Below are 21109 nucleotides of genomic sequence, written 5' to 3'. Positions count from 1 at the left end.
AGCACTTGGACATGTAAATAATGTGGGAGCAGCCCGACAAGGAAGCATGGGAGGAGCCTTTACCCTATCCTGTCGTGCACTGCACAGACATGTCCACCCACAACTTCAACAATATTCAGAGCTGGCAAGATGTCAGTGAGCAAAGGAGGATCAGCTAAGTACATAACGCCGGTGACAGTCTTGGCACCTGCATATTTAGGCCAGAAGTGCCGACGCATTCAGCAGAATCAAACCCACACACATCATTTTGGAGTCAGTGGTCTTCTGCGAAACCTAGGAACGATGCCAACAACATGTGGCTTGTTCAACAAGTGTGCTGCATTTTGAAGTGTTTTAAAAGGAGTATTGTGGCTAGTTTCAGTGCTTCTAAATAAAGACATCGCTTCCGCATAACTGGCATAAACATAAGCCCAGCCCCGTTACAAAACTTGTTTCTGATTGGACACCTTCTATATAAGTCGTATATTGCAATACATACATACTAAACCTAACATTATATCAATGTACAGCCGTCATTTTTACGAGGGTACGCGTGAGTGTGTGGCAGATAGCCTCGTACCGAAATGTGATAATAAACGAAGAAAGTGGTGTCGCCCCCTCTACTGCCTACACTCCCGTCCCGAATGTGTCTTTACTTTATGCTTTCTTCTTGATATCTATCTTCTGGTTGGGCATTTCAGCGAACAATTATTGCCTTCGATAAGGATTGTTGATATCACAGCTTCGTCTGCCACAACATATAGAGATAAAAAAAAAGAAAGAAAACTGCAAGAAGGGTACAGACAACAGATACATAAGGGTACAGCACCACTCTCTCCTTTTGTTCTTACATTTCGCCACTGCGCCGCGCTACGAGGCTATTTGCCACCTGCTCGCATGTTCTCTTTCATAAAAATGATGGCTGTACATGACACAAACTAATGTTTTTTTTTCTCTATGTGACAAAAGTTCTGGCTCAAAATGTAGGTACTAGAAAAAGGTTTTTCTAATGTTCATAATGTTGCTTGCTGCGCATAAAACAGAGTATGAGGATAATATCTGAGGATGATAAGAACTTCATGATTAGCCCTTTTGCATTAAACAATAAAAACATTGACAAACGAGTCACAACTCTATCTGTTAACTGTGCATCTTGCATGTCAATTAATGTATATACGCATGCTTTCTTGCTGGTGAAACTAGTGGAAGACATGATCAAATATCGAAAACAGGTGTGTAACAAAGATATATTATTTTAATGAAGATATCAGATACAGATATGATACTCATTTTTAATGCTTCTTGCTGAACTCAAAACCTAATCCTTGCATTCAGAACATCCCTTCGCTTGGTGCTCCACCCCTAATTGAGAAAGTCAACGGCAGCGCTGGCCTCGGAAAAAATAGTCGATGCTATGAGCAATAATCGGCAGCAATTATTGAGAAGCAGGGTATCATTTTCAGCTGAGCGGCAGCACTGCTCAACTCATTTCAGTGAAGGATGAGCTTAGAGTCAAGGCTTGTTCGTGAATATCAATTCACACCAGAGAGACAGCATTCCGAGTATAAAAATATCTTGAAGATTTTATTGGAATTACTACAACGTTCATGTGCGCGTGAGAGCCTGCACGCAACACTTATGTAAGACCGAACAAATTTCATCATTTATGCAAGTCCCATGCTCTGCTCGTAGCAACAGGTATGTAAGGCACCAAACTTTGCGCTGTGATTGACCACAACTCCTAATGGGCGAGATAATGACCCTTGCACTTATGAGTCTTTGATAAGTTAACTTAGCCTTTTGCCACAGTGCATCCAGAAAATCTCATAGACAGTCTGACATACTGCCACGCCTGCAAAAAGATCCTCAGCCGGTGACATCAGGCATCAGGTGAGAACTACAAACACACACACAGGTGCCTGTCTGTGGTGATGCACAATGGAAGGGTTCTTTTCTAAAAAAAAGTAGTACCGCAGCCACAGTGCAGAGCAAATCCTTATTTTCCGTTATTAATTAATTGTGGTTAATACTGGCGAAAACATATTGCCAGATTGTATTTTTTATGTTTCGAGATGCTGTTATGTAATGCACATTTGCAGAAAAAAAAAAAAAAAAAACAGAATGAACCCCGAAAAACTGACAGCCATGCTCTCAGTGTTGTAGGGTAGAGAAAAACAGGAAAATATTGAATTTTAGAAACTGATGCAATCTAAAACATAAGTAGCACCAAATGTTGCACCAACATTGTCCAACATAAGATCACCGCGGCCCAATGGTGGATACGCAGTGGCCTTGTTATATAAAAACTGATATGACCCACAGCACCTAGCCGACCGAGGCACACGGGAAAAAAGTCCCCTGGGACTTGCGCAAGGCTGAGCGAAACTCGCATGTAACACAGTGAGAGAACTGTTGTGGTAAAACGCAGTGGGAAAACCCGTGCTTTAAGGTATCCCAACAGTCAAATGGCCACAGTTGGCCACGCATGTGGCAGCTGCTGTATGGTTCAGAGCTTTCCCTTGTCCTTGAAGAAGTTCATGACGGCCTGCATTGCCTCCTCCGAGATGAAGCGCTCCGTGAGGCGATCGCACTCCTGGTCGTTGGCCTTGTGCAGGTCAGCCCAGACAGGAGCACGAACTAGCGCCTTTGAATACTGCAGAGACTGAACGGCAGAAAACGGTAGGAGCTGTCAGCATGTGCAGGAATGCTCGTTCAAAAGGGGAGCAGATCATTGATGTTCGAATGAACACGCTTACAGTCCCAATACAGGCCTTACAGCACACATACCGTATTTTGTCGCATATAACCCGCCCCCTAACTTTAACTCTGCAAAAAGGAAAAAAAAACATACATATAACCCCTGCATATAACCCGAACCACCAATTTTTAAGCATACTTTCCAGTTTTTTTGGTGCGGGTTATGTGCGAGAAAATACGGTAATAAGCACCATGCATTAAGTCTACATCCTCTTGAGGCACAAATTATGATAGACTGTCTGTAAATGTGTCGAACATACACCAACTGATTCCAAGGCACTTGATATTCTGTTGCAAGAAAGAAGGTGGTAATATCTAGATTTGTGCATTTTTCAGTAATTAATCTTAATTACTGACATGTGTAAATCAAAGGTACATTTATTCAGAAGTCACACTCTATTTTTGTATAAATATAATCAACTCTCAGGCTTAAAATACATGGGCGATTAGTAATCGGTTATATCCATTCCAAGCAAATAAAAATAATTTTGGCGTGACTCCCGGAACGTGGCATGTGCGTCTTCAGCAAAGTGATTCTCTGCAGCAATACGCAGCACAATCGAATTAAATCAGTGCTAGTTGTCTGTTCAAGATGCGCGTAAAAATGTGCACATAGCGTTTTAAGCTGGCACATGTAACACACAGCGTGTGAAAAGCCTCTACGTTTGATGTGCACAATCGCACACACTGCCGCTGAAGAGGATATGACAACTAAAAACAAAACAAATAGGAAATGCCTATCAGAAATGCTGTAGTAAATGTTAAATTCATGTAAGAGATTACCTTCTGCCATGAACTGTAGAAACTGTAGTTTAATTTAGTTTATTGATACCTCAACGAGGTATTACATGAGGGCAGGTTTTTGAAAGTCATCAAGATCTTCTTTACCCATTTTAATGAAACTGCACAGGCTTGTTCAGTTTTCTTGGCCGATTCTAAATATGTAATTATTTTTAAAATATGTCAGTTAGTTCCGAAGTTCATTAAAATAATTAGCATTGTTTCCGGGAACAATAGAGCAAAAACTACACATCAAAACCTTGGTTTACGCACATAGTTGGATACTAGGAACATAAGCGTCACGATGGTAGGATTACTTTTTGATATGACAATTATTAACAATTATACACCATATCAAAGCTTTCTGTTCAAAACGTGGCTAATTTGTTGTTTAATGAATGGACAATAAAAGAAAGATTAAAATGGAAATACGAAAATCTGCTCCTACCCCTGTGGGCAATACTCATGTAGCTTAGTACTCCCATAAGAATTACAATTTTAGATGCTCTGATAACTGAGAAATCACTCCCAAAGGGTTGCAAAGAGTAAAAAATTCAGGTTTTGAGAAAAAACAAATAAAGCCGATTTCGAACATCATTTCACACAAGATGTTAAGGGGGGGACATGGGTCCTGAAATTTTTTTTTTAATTCTTTGTCGATTGAGATGAAACTTGCGGAGTTTATGCATATTTGTGTGCAGATTTCAAATATGCAATTATTTTTCTAGTATAACATGTAGTTTTTAAAATATCAAACATTTCATATGCTTCTTGGGAGCCCCAGTTTGCCTAAACTGAGAGAGTTACAAAGTAATTAAGCACATCAGAATGACCTGCAATGAGTACAGAGTGCAAGAAAACAAGAATGGATGTTCTAAACCCATTTGAACAAAAGTTATGGCTCGATGAACATTCCAAATTAGTCTACTCCAAGCTGGGATTTCAGTTACAAATATTCAACATGCCACAACTTTTGTTCAAATGGGCTTAGAACATCCATTCTTGTTTTCTTGCACTCAGTACTCATTCCAGGTCATTCTAATGTGCCTAATTACTTTGTAACTCTCTCAGTTTAGGCAAACTGGGGCTCCCAAAATGGCACATGGAATTCAAAAACTACACATTGTACTAGGAAACAAATTGCATATTTGAAATCAGCACACAAATATACATAAACTCAGCGAGTTTGATTTAAATTGGTAAAGAATTGTAAAAAAAAGTTTTCAGGCGCAGTGTCCCCCCTTAAGATATTTTTGTTAGATGATTAGTAGCCACCAGGGATATAATCTGCATGCCTATTGCTGCAGCATACGTCATTCAACAGCAGCATGGCATGAATGAGCCCCTTTTTTGTGCTTTTTTTTCACTTAGAATATAGCCTATCTTGGTGATATAAATTGCTGTTGTGGCTGAAGTATTGGTTCTTGGTGCGAGAAACTTGGTCAGTACTTAAGCAATTCCTTCATGTTACAAAAACGCTCTTTTGAAAAAATGGATTTTTCCATGATTTTGCACCTTGAAAGACCAGTGTCCTCCTTAAAGCAAGTATGTCTGTAGCAGTTACAGATAAAGTTGCGGACTGACAAGATGAGGTCATTCACCTATGCAAATTGACTGTGGATAAAAGTACCTTGGGTGGAAGCTTGGCAAGCTGCTGAAGCCTCTTCTTGGCCTCCTCGTGGAACGTGGCGTGCGGAAACACATCGGTGATAAATCCGCATGACTTGGCCTCCTGTGCGCTGAGTTGCTCGTTGAGCATCAGCACCCGGTTGGCCTGCACACACGAGTTCCAGGCAACGAAATCACATGCATGTCATATGGTTTCTTGACAGCCTGCTACTCTATTGTTCTCATGGTCTGTCAGGCTTTGTAATGAAACTTAGGTACAGCAAGACTGCACTTGCTCATGCCTTGGTGCTGCTCTTTCAGGTTTCAGGTGTAGGTGCGCATTACACTGTTGCGTAGTAGCACTATCGTGTTACATGCCTTGCATGTGCCTGAAGTGAAGGGCCCGTGGCATGATCTGCAAGCTTCTGCTGCTGCAATATGTGGCAATTTCAACTCTATCTATTTTTCCTTCACCAGAGAGAAAAAAGTTACAGGATCCCTTACGCATTCACCTGTCCCGACTTGAAAGTGAAAGCCATGGGCAAGGGTTAATCTTCTTTATTGCCTTGGTTTCAAGCTTTCGCAAAGACGAAGCGAGAGTCGTGCGAGTGCTGCTTTAAAAATTGGTTGAAATCACGTGCATGCAGCAAAGAGGATGTGAACGAAGTTAACATGCAGCTTGCAAGCATGTAGCTATGAGGAACGCGCGTGGCTCCAGGCTTTCTTACTTTGTTTGATTTTTGGTACAACTCACGTTTTCACTGGTCACTTTGTCTACTTCATAAAGCCTTAATGAAGCAGAAGCAAATGAGAGTCTATAGTACCACTGGGCCCTCGTGAGCTGCAATACGAGGGTAGATCCAGAAATAAGGTTCCCAAAGAGCTCCAGCCACACGGGAAGGTGCGAGGCGAAATCCGTGAACACTGCTGTGTGCAGCTGCTCCCCCACTCTCCATTACGCCCGGCTGCGCTGGGCTGCGCCGCTCAGTCCTGGCTCAGCAGCCGTCCAAGATGGTGGTGCCCACTGCTGCTCCCGCCAAGTGCGAGATCCGTTCCGTCATTTGCTTTTTGCACGCCAAAGGGACTTCACCCGTGGACTTTGGGTGGACTGTCATGCCCCACCCACCGTACAGTCCGGACCTCATGCCCAGCGATGATCACTTGTTCCCCAAATTAAAGGAACACTTGAGTGGCCAACACTTCCGGAGCGACGATGAAGTCAAAGAGGTGAAGCGCTTCATAAACGGGTTGGCGGCGGAGTTCTATGACATTAGGATAATGAAATTGGAGCACCGTCTACCAAAATGCGTAGAAAAAGATGGCGATTATGTTGAAAAATAGAGCAGGGTGTCTTCTTTCCGACGATGTACATGGCTATGAGAATAAACAATGTTACCTCTTTGTAACATTGATGGGAGCATTATTTCTGGATCAACCCTTGCACATTCGTAAGAGACAGCCGTGAATGCTGGTGGTGTAAATGCAGTAGGGTCATTGACAGAGGTCACGCATTTGGTTGCTTTTCCCAACTCAAGGCTTGCCATCACGTATGCTAGAACTTACCCGTGCCACACCCATGGCCCTTGGGAATGTGTAGGAGGAACAGCCTTCGGGGTTCAGCCCGAGCAATGTGAACGGTGTGTGAAAGAAAGCCTGCACGAAGCAAGGAAAACGAAAACACGCGGTTTATGAATGTAAATGGTGCTATTCAGACAGGAACCATTTGCAAATCGCATACAACAAAAATGAAAATGCCATGCAGAACATGAGCTAACACAGTTCAGGCCTAAAAATGTTGAGAATGCGAAACCTGGACTATGAAGCACAGGAACAGGCCACACTTGAGAAAAGCACCCAGTGGCAGATCCAGAGGGGGGGGGGGGGCAATAGGGGTGATCGCGTGCCCCGAAGCCTGTGTCAGCACCCCCCCTCCCTTCAGTGCCTGTCACTACTGCCCAAAAGGGGAAAGGAGGATCTTGTTCCTGCCCTCCACCTCTCAATCATTCCCCCCCCCCCCCCCCCCCCCCCTCCACCAAAGTAAGGCACCTGTATCCACCCCTGAAAGCACCTCATTACAGCATTGAGAACTACACAGTGGCTGAATATGGATCAAGTTTCTTAATATTCTTCCAATATTCTTTTAATAAAGGCATGTGATCACAGACATCACATCAACCAATACTACAGGTGAAAGAGGTATATGCCTCATGAGAAATCACATGGCAAAAAGCCAGTGTGTAGTACAAAAATGCCCGTAAATCACAAAAAAGGAACGAGTCCCGTGGAAATTCGAAGCTGCATGATGGCCAAGATATGCGAAAAATAGGCCCAATAAATGTTTCTATTATTGGTACTGTATTTTAATTTTTTGTATGCCAGTGCCAGCATGCAGATTTGACACCTCATGGGCCATGAAACCCTATTGTCACGTGGTTGTGATGACAAAGAAAGCAAAACGCAGCCGGTAAAGATGAAACGCTTTATTGGGCGAACTTGTGCCCAGCAAAAGAAGCAACACTCAAAGTGCAGTGAAAGCGGCAAGCACAGACGTCGGTCGTCGGTAATCTGATCAGCAGTAAATCGTGTTGGCATTTGTACGTGCGGAGATTCGAAGATTCCAGCATTATCGTTGGTGGCCGGGTTAGTCCCAGAATAAACTCTATTGTTTGCATTGGGCACACAGTCTTATAGGAAGGTTCTAAAATAATCGGAAATGTTCCCAGACATTCAGGTATGGCTTGCGCAAGGTAGTGGTTGCACGTGTAACGGGCCAGTTACATAAAAATAGAAAAAGATGTGCCCGTGGCACTACATGTAAACTCATATGGAAAGTGACAATATATCAATCAAGCACGAGCTTTAGTTTGCAACAGTGCCAATTTCATCTTCAAATATGTCATGCGAATGTAACATGACTTAAATGGTATGGATTTTCTAGCATGCTACAGTTTTGACTGCCAGATTCTGGAATCATGCCCACATGCTGGGGCAAGTGAAACTGCATGCAGCCATAGATTCACACTGCAGTTCTTTGCCTCACTGTTTCATACATGTATCTTTCAACGACAGCTGTTATTGTACACCTTTGTAAGATAATATACAACCCATCAAAGAGCCACCCAGGCTTACGAAGTGCAAAGCAAGCTACCAACTACATGCAAAGCGACAGGAAAAGCAAGCATCACCCAAGCACAATTAGGCATGGCACATTGAGTCTTACCTTGTCCGAGGCATAAATGAAGTCGAAGAGGCCTAGCACTGTGCAGGAAACTCCTATGGAAGGGCCGTTGACCAGAGCCACAGCCGGCTTGGGGAAATTTATAAAAGCAGCGACATACCGACTGCAATAAGCACGTCCAGAGTATTATTAAAAAGATCCACTGACATTACTGCTACGCACTAAAAGCGACTTGTGTGTTAACACTCTTCTTTAGTGCCAGAAATGATCACGTGTTCGGTGATGCTCATTCTATAGTTTTAAGGAAATGCAAATATACCGACAACCATTGTACTTGCTTATGTCCTGAATGGAAGCAATAATAAAGTAGTTGCTCAAAGTGGTTATAAATATTAGCGAAATTTGTAGAACAAAGCAAGATGAAAGGTAGCAGTATCCAATCTCAACTACATTGTAAGTATGCAAGGTATACCAACTTGAAAGTACACCTATTAAAGGGCCCCTCACCAGGTTTGACAATTTTGAGCTAACGAGCGCAATGAATACACTGGGCGTTCACGATCACGTCTGCAAAAATTTGCAACGCTATGCGCCGCGGAAATGGGTCAAATTTTCAGGTGAACGCTGCTTGCCCTTCCCCTCGCGGGCGCGCGCTTTAGAGAATGAGGGGATGACGTACATGAGAAAATGGCCCTACGTAGATGGTAGTGCTGTGACGTCGCTCCTCTACGTAGACGACTGTGCTCTGACGTCGCCAACAGTAGCCCGTGACACTGCGATAATTATTTGACACGACATGTGTAGCTTGTGTAATTTGTTGCTTGAATAGATTAATAAAACTTGAGAGAAATAATGAGACACACCAAGGAAATGTGTGCGTCTTTTTCATTTTTTTTTCGTGAATTGCAGCGAGATGCGGGGCTAATGTGCCTCCCTTTCCCATGCGTTCGTGTCCCCGCGGTTAGCGCATCGAGCAGACGCCAGCCCTGGAAACGAAAGTAATGTTCTGGCGCGTTCGAGCACTCATTGTGCTCACTTATTCTACCGCGTCCAAGTAAACGTTAATGCGGCACTGGCTCATGATACCGCCACTCTCGTGCCCGTACAAATGTCTCAACTTCCATGCCCGTCCCGCAGAAACAGGCAGTACACCACAGAGAACGCCTACAAAACGCCCACGGTTGCTACATAAAAAAAAAGGTAGCGGCCGTGCAACGCCGCTCGCGTGCTTGGGCTGGCTCGGGCACGTCATGCGCACGTGACCATGCATGCGCATGACGTGTTCATGCGTATATGTCAAGTGGAGAGGGCAGGGAAGGGATTTAGCTTGCTAAGGCTACACGGAGCGAGCGGCAAGGGTTTGAAACTCGCCTCCTCGCATCATGGTTTCGCGCCGCTACAAATTATTGTTTTTCTCAGCTCGTAATGAACCGATTTGAACAATTCTTGCGGCATACTGCTCTTCATTCGGCACACAACAACTTCTAGCGTACAACTAAAATTTGCTATGTGGCCTGGTGAGGGGCCCTTTAACAACTATTTGCAATTCATGTGTGGACCCAAAGCCTGGGCAGAAAGAAAGTGACATCATAGTCCAAGCTAACCACATTGTATACATAATCTTCATCTCTCGAAGGTTTGTCCGGGTTGAAAATGCTTAAAGTACTTGATCTTGGCACTCGCCAACTAATCCCCATCAAGTCACTATTGCCATCTAGTCACCCACAACTATAGCAGCAAAGCAGCAAAAGGAAACTGATATTGAGTCTTTCTCGCTATTTATGAAACCGAATTTTTCTTTTCTTGAATACAGTCGACCTATGGACATATTAAATCAGGTCTTTGAATTATTCTCTAGAGTGAACAGTTGTAACTATCCCCTAGAAATTTCATTCAGAAGTGCTGTAGATGGGAGATTGCAGATTAATTTTGACCATCGGGGGTTTTTTTAATGCGCACCTAAATCTATAGTCGGATACAACTTAAAAAGTCCGGAGAGGGCGCCCAGACGACCGTGGTGTGGCAGCCGACTGCCTCCGTGACTAAAGAAATAGTCCCGCTCATGCACTTGGCAAAGTTCTCTGAAGGCGGGGCCACTGGCTGTCTGGCTTATGATGTCAGTCGGGAGTGCGCACACATTGGTTCAGGCTTGTGCGCATCCGCCTTTGAGGAGGAAAAGCCGCGGACTTCCAAAGTTGTATCCGGCTATAAGTACACAGGCATTTTTGCATTTGGCTCTATTTTGAAACCACTGATATGCAACTGCTGCGGCCAGTACTAAACACACAATCTAAACCTTAGTAATGCATAGGCAGGCTACTGAGGGGGGGTTGAAGTGATCAGCCAAATGTTGTCCCTCACCGCACAAGCTCAGCCGCATCCTTGGCGAGCACGTCGGGTGGCAGACCTGTCTTGAGCCGGTTCATGAAGTTGCCCAAGTCGTTGCCGCTCGAGAAGAAGTCGCCTGTGCCAGTGAGCACCAGATAGTGGACGTCGTCTCGCTCGGTCGCCTCCTTGAGGTAGCCGACCATCGTATCATACATCTCGAGGGTGATGGAGTTCTTTTTGGTGGGCCGGTTGAAGCGGATCACAAAGCCCTTGTCCTCGACGCTCGACACGAGGTCCCCACCCGTGGCAACAGACGGCGACTGCGCGGACTCGGTAGCGTTCGGGGAGCTGGCGCTGATGGCACTACCACCGAGCTTGTCGACGAGCGCGGCATACTCGTCTTGCGCCTTTTCCTGCCAAGAAAAGTACGCTGTCTAGTTAAACAGAACCTGAAGGGACCAGGAAAACATGTTCTGTTTAGCAGGAGTTCCGTTTACTGCAAGATGAACATAGATGCAGTGTTCAAGTACGAAAACAACAATCATATTGAAGGCAGCTGTTTCAATTAAGCAGCAATTCCGTCTACTCAGAGTCTACTGTACACTTACACATACCTTTTGTTAATGCTTATGAACAGAAAAATAAGCATTCACATTCTAGCAGACCGGAAATAGTCATATGTAATACTTAAACAAGAGTGTGAATAATGTAATAACCAAAGAGTACGCATGAAAAAAAAATCGAATTATATAAGTGTCACCCTGAAACTCAAGTTCAGTAACGAAATGTGGTGCGAGATACAGTAGACTCTCATTAAACGAAACCTGAAGGAACTAGGAAAATGCGTTCCGTTTAACAGTTCTGTTTACCGAGAGATGAACAGGGGTGCAGAATTAAAGTACAAAACCAATTATATTAGAAGCAGTTCCATTTAAGTGGCAATTTTAAAAGATTTTTGTTCGCTGCGAGTCTACTGCACTCAAAACGCAGAGAGCAAACAGAAAGGGCGAAAGGCAGGTGCTATCGTAGCCTGATGCCGAAACTCAATGATAAAAGAGAGGTGGGAGGGCAAAGGAAAGGAGATTAGACTGTAGCCTTACCTTAGGCATGTCGCCGAGGGTGTTCCAGGCGTCCCACTTAGCCTTGTTGACCAGATCAAACACACCTGGCTTGGATATGTTGCATTTGCCCACTGTGGCCTGGTGCAAGAAATGTCAGGTTAAGAGAGGCTGACAACTGACACTTTTGTTGTTATCACTGAGAAGAGTTCAACAGAACCAAGGAGCTCGATTTTTCGTGTTAGTTACAGCAGTATGAAACAAACAAACAAAGAATGAAGCCAAGTAAACCATGGGGAACACCATCCGTTTATTTAGTTGGTACGTAGAACCAATAAGGAAAATGAAAATAAAGGTGGACGGAAAGACGGCTCGCCACAGCAGGAAGTCGTATCCGTATTCTCGACATCAAACTTGCGGTGCCTTATCAATTAACCAACAGCGACCGTTATCCTCCATCCGGTATTTTTGATATTTGTGTAGTACGCATGCAAGATTAGCCAGGGTCGTGAGTGCGGCGGTTGCATCTCATGACTGTGGCAGGGAGTGACGAATACCTTTGCAGCTGAAGGCTTGACACATTACGGGTTGTCTATGAACTGCCCTACTTTCGCTCTGGTCAACAGCTCAACGTGTTCACACAACAATAAACATTTGTTTGCCTATGTGCACATAAAGAAACAATCGAAGGACAAACTATTACCCTGATACAAAAAAGTAGTCAAGTTAGGTGAATGTAGTAAAACTGCAGTACTTATATCTTTTTGTGACTTGGCCTAATGAGTGAAGCAGGATGTCAAATCAAGGGCAGAGCTTTTCTTCTGGAAATTTGCACCCGAATGCCACACATTCCATTGTATTCGTGCATGTTTGCAGTCCTATGCAGCAATACGATACCAATAATGCAATACAAGTAAAAAGTTGCATTTTCATCCGAACAACTTGTAACTGAAATGCTTACTTTTCACACGGTAGTGGCAGTATTACTACTTTAAATTTACTTCCATGCACATGCTTGCAACTAACAAATAATTAAATTTTATAGATGAAAGAATAAGAGTAAAACATAGCTGGAGTACACAGGTGTCTATATTTTTCGTAGAATGGTGTTGACATCTCCCTGTCATGAATCAAAGTCAAAATAAGATACATCGTTAGTCCGTGACATTTTAAATTATTGTTTTTATAAGGCAAAAAAATGTTTACTTGATATGGGCAGCACCCTGAAATATTGCAGGCGAAAGGCATTTGCATTTTAATGAATGTAGCTCTTCAAGAGCATACCATCCATCGACAACAAAAAGGTGACTCTGTTGGCCGACTGACAAAGTTTTGAGTTGCATCACGACGAGGTATAGAATGAACACCCAAAGCAACAACACTATAGTCAAAAGGAGCTGCAAGCTAGTACCGTACTACTACAGCTGAGAATTCCACAGTGTTAACATCTGAAGTGGTATTTCGTGCCATGAAGAGACCCTTAAAAAGACACATGCTAAAACTACAATGGCAGATTGCACTTTTAGAATGGGCTGTTCTCATTACACATGGAGGCTTCATAATCCTGACCATGAAATTCCAGCGTCAGCTTGCCGTACATTAGGTTCTGAGAGTGGAGTCCCTATCAGAGCTAATAAATCCTTTATAAAAACCATAAATGATCTAGATTTGAATGTATATGCAAATGAGAACCAAGCTGACAACTCCTGCAAACCTTACCTGAACAAATGGAACACTTGAAATATATGCAGGCAGTGTTTCGAAAGAATGCTGGTCTGAAAAGCTCTTGTTTTTCTTTTTAGCGTCTTTTTTTTTAGAACAGTGAGATGGGTGACAGCACAACCTGTATGGCTCACAGCAGGTAGACAACAAATCCCGTGAATGCAGCTCCAATTACGTTGCAGGTGTGCGAGTGTGCGACAAATACCATGCCTGCCCTATAGTGTCCAGGTGTGCTAAGTGCGTACACTGCTACACAAGGCAGGAGCTTTATAAATCCGGACACATTCTGTGATTGTAGACATACCTGAATGCGGAATTGTACCACTTAAAATACCTTGTCTGAGCAGCATGCCAAATCGAAATTACATCATTAAGGAGTGTACAAGACCCTAACGAAAACAACATTTATTTTATTTCACACATTTTTCTGTCTTACGCTATCAACTAAGCCTAGGTAAGCCACACTGGGAGATATCCCCACAACGTGGGAGTCGTTGAAACTGCTCGCATTGCAAACTATGGGACCTGCCAAATGCGAAAGCAGGGAGCCCGCTTTCTACACAAAGTATTTTTTCTTCTTAAACAATACAGATTTGTTATTAAAAATCCTATGACAGTAAGGCTCCTGTCATTTTTCCACATGAACACTACGCCGAGGCAGAAATATTTTGCTGCAGCTGAAATGGCACTGTTGCAACTAATTAACAAAAACTCATTAACTTTTTAATCACATACTTGAGGGCAGTTGTTTATATTAGAAAAGTAGTGCATGACAATTTATGGCATACCCATTTTTTTAAAAAGTCACCAGAGCTGCACATAGTTTGAGATATTAATTGAATTTTAAAGGCGATATACACGCAGAGAAAGGACGACACAGGACAAGTGCCGTCTAGATCGCGAGGTACACATGCTCAGCAAAGTTTTCCGCGTGACACAGAATCCTGTGCATGCGTGGTGTTGGTTTTTCGTGTGTTCACCTTTGTGTAATAAATGTCCGTCGATAGACTGCTCATCCTGTGTCCTTCTTTCTCTCCGTGTTCCGCTGTTCTCGAGCTGGCATTTTAAGTATGTATCGATTCCAACTTGTCCACCTTTCTACCTTACTGTGTGTTTGAAGTGCATTCCAAAAGTACACGTTTGAAGTTTGAAATGCACGCCTGAAGGCTTGTTTATAGCTGCAATGGTAGACTGTACCATCCAACAGTTCAGCTGCGATAATCTCTCCCATTAGCTGGCTGCAGCCTGCCAAGACAGCTTCTTGCAGATGTTAATGCAAAGCTCAGCAATGCAGAGGATGCTCTGAAGGCAATCTTAGAGCAAACGATGATCAACCTGCACAGGCAGAAAGTGAAGGAGTGCCTACAGCCATTTCAGGTTGGTTGGGTCACTACATCCCAAGGCGACTCAGGCTACGGGAGATGACGTAGTGGAGGGCTCCAATTAATTTCGACCACCTGGAGTTTTCTAACGTGCACTGACATTGCACGAATGGTTGCACAAATGGTTATCAAGGAATGGAGTACCGGATAAGAAATGGATGTGCAAAGTGGAACTGTTGAGAGATTGGGCAGCAGCAGCAAGTTTGTTTAGGAAAGATAGCAGATGATAGGAAATCCTTCGACGGCCATAGTTCATCGTGATAAGTAGTACCGGCTGTGATTCGTGGCAATAAGCGTGTCTCCTTCAGTCATATATATGTTTTAATGTTCTAAAGACCTCCACATTTATATGTAAAATAGTGTGAAGCTTACAGAAAAAGAATTGGAAGCTGTAACAAGATTATTTAGGTCTATTTGAGCCAGTCTTTATAGTTTAACAATCAATTATGGATAGTGACTTCGCGCAGGCATGAAAATAACCACATATCTGTAACACGTAGACTAGTTACGATTAAGTTACTACCTTCCAACTAGTGATGCAGAACTATCGATGGTACTATCGATACTATCGATAGCAGAGTCACTATCGAACTATCGATGGTAAAGGATACTATCGATAGCGCTATCGATAGTATAAAACCAACAGCACGAACTCATTGCATCATAAACTTGGCTTCCCGCGCGCGTGGTAGGTAGTGCAGCCGGAGGAGCAGGCTGAAGGGCAAGAAAGGTAGCATGCTTGTGTTCTTCACCAGAGTGCTTCGCTGACACATGATCATAAAGTCAAACTGTTCAGCTGTAGCGGGAAGGAAGCCGTTACATGTGGTGGAACTGCGCGGCTTCAAATTTATGTAGCATTTTATGATTTCAAAATAAAAAAAAAATTATCAATAACTAAGTTAGTTAATTGTAAGGTGTAACTGGTTGCATTTGAATATGAATTTATTGATGGACATATTCTGCCGTTTTCACAACGGATATAATTTATTTCTCTCGCCAAAAATTGCTCATAAAATAAGCGAAGCTGGTAGTAGGCTATCACAAATATTTTGACAATATGGAGAGCCAGCAACAGCATCATTATTCGCACCACTATGGATAGTTTGTCACGTGGTTGTGAGGGTGAAGAATGCTGCAGAAAGACTGGGAAATATGAGGCTTTTTATTTGGGCGAACTTGTGCCCAGAAAATAAAAACTCTAAATACAAGTGATACACGCTGCGTACTAATAATGGCGAGAACAGTCGCCGGCCATCGATTAATCTGATCATCGGTAGAACGCTTCGTCTTTTATACATCAGCTGTTGAACCTTCTAGCATTATCGCCGGTGCTCGCGTAAGCTCTCTCATAAACTTGACTATTCGCGTCCGGTGCGTAATCTTAACAAAATGATCTCAAACAATCACGAAGCTACTCAAACATTGCGGTACGATCTGCGTCAAACGCTGCGAACAGTCTTTGTTGGTGAAACCCGAACACACCAAAACAAAGCAATAAACACGCGTGGCAGTAATATCGCCAGTAATATTACCGGTGGTACTACCAATTGCACTATCGATAGTTTGTCGATAGTAGTACTATCGACAGTTTGTTTACACTATCGATAGTTTCAAAAAATCCATCGATGCTATCGATAGTCAATTTACTGATAATTCTGAATCACTACTTTCAACACAAGAAAAAGAACAAATTAACAGCACTGCTACCAAGCAACTTGTTAAATATCTTTTCAAAACCCGCTGAGGATCTGTAATATCACCTTCATTCTGCATTATTCTCAAGGTGAAAGTGACCTATCATGCTTACAGCTAGCTTCATTGACATTTGGCACCATAGTAAAAATTTGCGTTTTCAAGCAGTCCACATTAGTACCATTCAACAGTATGTCACATCTCTGTATGAAGACATCGTAGCTGGAAAGGTGCTTCGAAATGTCTGCATTAAAGGGCCCCTAAACCACCCAGAGGTCGAAATTTAGTTGTGGCGTTGCAGTTGTGCACGAGTCTATAGCGAACACTGCCGGAGTTGCACGCATTTCCTTGTTTCGCTCTTTCCTTCGCTAGGCTGCGTTCCTCGGCTCGTCTGTCCACCTATCCGAATGCCCTTCCTCAGCGTCCGAGGTGGAAACGCAAGAAGCGCGCTCATCTACTAGCAGAAAACAGGCTCGTGTTTTCTGTCATGACGTCACCCAATCATACAGGTGACGTCATGACAGCTGTTGTCGATATAGGAAAGGCACGGAGAGGAGCACGCGAGCATCTGTTGGTGGCTTAGAGGTCCTTCAAAGCTAACCAAGGAACCAAGGCGTGGAGGTCTTTTTCCATTATTTTAGAATGTTGAAGATCCTGATACCTTCAGAGCAGCAAGTCATATGCCTTTTATTGAGGACTAGGTTAGGTTAGAGAATGAACATACTTTGAAAGCAAGCGGCTCAGAGGCCTAAGGGGGTAAAGAATGCCTTCCTGAAAAATTGATATGTCTAATGGGTGGCTTAGATGCAATGTATTTTTGAAAAGATAGTGACTGGAGTCATCATGATCCACAGCAATAAACACTTTAGATATGAGTGAAGTAAGGTGCTGCACAATGTAAAACATGGGACTGTGAACAGATCTGCAACGTGGCGCAAAGCCTATGAGCTTAGGAGGTTTGAACAACCACAATTGAAATGGTCATTGCACTACAATCTTAAAAGCATACCACCAGTGGGGTTGCCAGACTTCACTAGTGTATTACACCTTTTGATACATCCAGTGTTACGTGTGAAAACCATGAGACAATTATAACACTGCAATAATTTAAATCAACTTCTCAACATTTATAACCCTTTCAGTTGCTGTGCATGCTGAGACAGGGCATCAAAAGCAGAGGCACTTAATTAAAATAATCGAATTTAAAGTGTGTGGAACTCTAAAGACTTGTAGTTACACCAGTGCTACTAGCTCGAACATAAAGAAAGGCTTCTAGTATAAAACAAAATAAAATGTGTCAGGCCTTGGAGTCATTATGTTAATAATAATATCTGGAGTTTAACGTCCCAAAACCACGATATGATTATGAGAGACGCCGTAGTGGAGGGCTCCGGAAATTTCGACCACCAGGGTTTCTTTAACAGGCACCTAAATCTAAGTACATGGGCCTCAAACATTTTCGCCTCCATCGAAAATGCAGCCGCCGCGGCCAGGATTGGAGTCATGTTGTCCAGTAGTAGTCTCGCTTCGTATAAGTGTTTTTAGTAATGATTCGCAGCAGGCACATTTTTGGAATGCTTGTACGGATGCTTTCATAGTATCAGAGACATGGAATGGTGGATTTTATCGTAGATGACATTCCTTCATGAAGTCCTTGCGTAGAGTTCCCATTGTATTAACCTGAACAAACTTCAGTGAAGGCATCAAAATTCTACACCTTTTCTATGGCTCTACGCTTTTCGTGTCTTTGAAGATAAGTGTGGAGGCACTAAAATTTCAATGACCAGAAGCCCTAGTATGATGTCTTAATTGCATGAAGGAAAGAAGTGAATGGATATACGGTAAAAGAAAAACCGCTGTGCATGATATAGACGAAGAAGTTAAGTCTGCCATCCAAGACGTCAAAAATATCAGCAAAATTATCTTCCCTGTTCGATAATGTTATTGACATGCCGCACGTTTTAATTCACGTCGAGAGAGCATTCTTGCATATCTGGAACGCCGGTGATCGGGACTGAAGGTCAATCTCCTAAAGGATATGACTCCTTCAAGAGTCAACTGAAGGAGCCATATACAGAAACTCTATTCAGTTGCGAACACCACATAGCTGGCGATTCACGCGCTCGTTATTACACAGCAATGCATACGACCGGCGCGATTACCTGCTTGTACAGCGCGTACAGCTTGAGCTTGACGTCGTTCGAAGGCTCCTCGGGCAACTTGTCGAGATTCTTGACGGCGACGTTGAAGCGCTCCGAGCGGCGTAGCGGCCGACGAAGACCACAGGGCAGCGCTAACCCTGCTGCAAAAGCACAAAACAGATACAAGTCGAGATAGGCGGGTGCAATCGTAAGGAAATGACCTCGAATATCTGAACCACGCAGTAGAAATGAAAACCGGCTCGGCGCATAATGAGCGACACTATGTATCGGCGTCTTCTAAACCGATGTCATGTCGTACGCGGGCTACATCGCTCGGCGTTTAATAAGAGTGCACGTTTAGAAAAACCTTGCCTGCAAACGCCTGGGCCGAAGGTCAGTCTCCGCGCTAGGCTGAGCATCATTTGCCGCACAACTCGTCAACTGCAAAAACTTTCCTCGTGGATTTGGTTTTTGGTTTTGATGCGAGGGCGCAGCGGTTGTAGTATCGCTTGGATATCCGCGACAGCACTGCGCTCTTCTCACGGATGTTAGCAGTTCGCGTATTACGAGGAAAAGGGGCAAAGACTTCCCCCTCCGCCGAGTGAGTTGATACGGACTGAAGCCTCTGTTGCCTCTGTGCACTTCTCTATGTGTCAGCACGTCACCACTAGTACCCCCTACGACAACTGAGATAGCGAGTGCGTGCAAATATGACAAGCCAGCGCTGACAAGCGCTTGAATGTGTACGAGTGGTTACGTAGAAAACGAGGCGATACCTGTTGTGATTAGATAATGCAGTGTAAGAGAATAAGAGAGAAATAGAAGGTGTAAGTAAAAAAAATCGCAATACAAACTTCACAAGCAAAAAATCGTGGGACGAAACCAAGTAGACGGGGACGGGGCAGTGCGTGTGAAGCGACCAATCACGGTTTAGTATGCGCATGACGTCACATGCTCCTCTGTTCTGGTTTCGGTTTTCGTTTTAGAGCGTTTGACAGATAGTACAGGATAAATAGTTGCCGCCTTTCTTAAATGTGTGGCTTTAACTGATAGACTGAATATATGCTTATGGAGCTCGGTCTGTTGAAAACTTTCCGATATGTGCTCGAAGTACTCTCGAAAACGACCAAGAAGCATGCTTGAAATAAAAGGATGTACGACTATTTATGAAACTATGTATACATAACTGCGGATTTGTGCGCGATCGGGAGATTCGAGACGTTATAAAAAGGTAAGAAAACACTACGGGGAAAAACATCCTAAGAGGGGTTATTCCGCTTTGAGCAATACAAATATAACAATATGAAATGAACAAAAAATTTCCCACGGGTCCGTTTCCTAACACTTCCGCTATCTTGCGGGATCCCGCAGAACTCATTTACAGTAATTTGTGTCCGTGAGCCGTAAATAAAACAAAATGATGATGACGTTCCGTACAAAATACCGGGAAAGCAATGCACGCTTTCATTAATTACAATAATTAGAGACTTACTTTAATTGAAGCAAGGAACGTGGGCACGTAAGAGGGTCATGAAGATAAAAGGGAACGCACACTTGGAAGATTCCGGCTGCCCCAGCTACAAGTGGCGCGAGGAGATCGCTAAAACGCCTTCGCCAGAGCCTGCAGGTCACGTGATCTTGGTTTACCCAATCGAGTATAAGCGCGCGTATTTCAAATCTAGCGGCGAATTTACGACATGACGTGATCTCGCTAACCAATCATATACACTCGCACGCCTACGGCTTCGCTGTCTGACAGTTTTTACGGCGTTGAACTGGCTGATTTTTTCCCTTCAACTAAGAAGCTTTCCTTTCTGAGTAATCCGTATATATTTCCTTGTGACTTCGTGCTACAAACCGGATGGCTGGATGGATGGCTGGATGGATGGATGGGGGGCTGTACTCTTTATCGGGCGGTGGCTCGCCCTCCTAGCCGTAACACATTGGAAAGTACGAACTCAATGTAGCACGGGACTAGTAAACTTCACTCCTGCCTTGATTAAAACCACCATTCAAAGAACCTCCTCTTGGTTATTTATAGTGGCGTAAATCAGAGGGGGTCAGGGGGTCCTCAACCCCCTTGTATGCAAGCTGGGGAGGACACCCCTTGCAGGTGTCCCCACTTGAGATTTACCTTTGAAATATCATATTTGAATTGCTTGACAGTTAAGCGTAGCGCACTCTCAACTCTGAAATCTGAAACCCTTCCAATGAGTAGAAACGAAGTACAAGAGGCCTAAACTGTTCTTGGTTTCAAAAGGCACTGTAGGTGTCGTGCTTTCTGAAATGCTACGGGTGGCTTCTGATATTTGTTATGCAGGCCTTTGCACCGCAATTAAAGAATCCCCGATCATCTACTGTTATTTATTTACGTAAACGATTAGGTAGAAGCCACTGACATTGAAGTACGAATGCGATTTCTCGAATATAATTGTTATTAAAAAAACACTATTTAATGTAAACACGTTTTAGAAGAACGATCCC

General features: G+C 43.5%; 1 protein-coding gene across 1 annotated transcript; it reads right to left on the bottom strand.

The window, feature by feature from the left end:
- Positions 1–1557: 1557 nt before the first annotated feature.
- LOC119372089 (enoyl-CoA delta isomerase 2-like) lies at positions 1558–19260 on the bottom strand. The gene is given in 9 exon segments (XM_037642547.2): positions 1558–2641; positions 5147–5290; positions 6688–6777; positions 8345–8465; positions 10664–11043; positions 11731–11829; positions 18647–18742; positions 18744–18783; positions 18998–19260. Coding segments are annotated over 9 exon segments (1176 nt in total). The 5' UTR covers positions 19048–19260; the 3' UTR covers positions 1558–2485.
- Positions 19261–21109: the final 1849 nt, after the last annotated feature.

The sequence above is a fragment of the Rhipicephalus sanguineus genome, chromosome 10 (genome assembly GCF_013339695.2).
Source record: "Rhipicephalus sanguineus isolate Rsan-2018 chromosome 10, BIME_Rsan_1.4, whole genome shotgun sequence".
Classification (NCBI taxonomy): Eukaryota; Metazoa; Arthropoda; class Arachnida; order Ixodida; family Ixodidae; genus Rhipicephalus; species Rhipicephalus sanguineus.
This window is presented reverse-complemented; position numbering and strand designations above follow the sequence as displayed.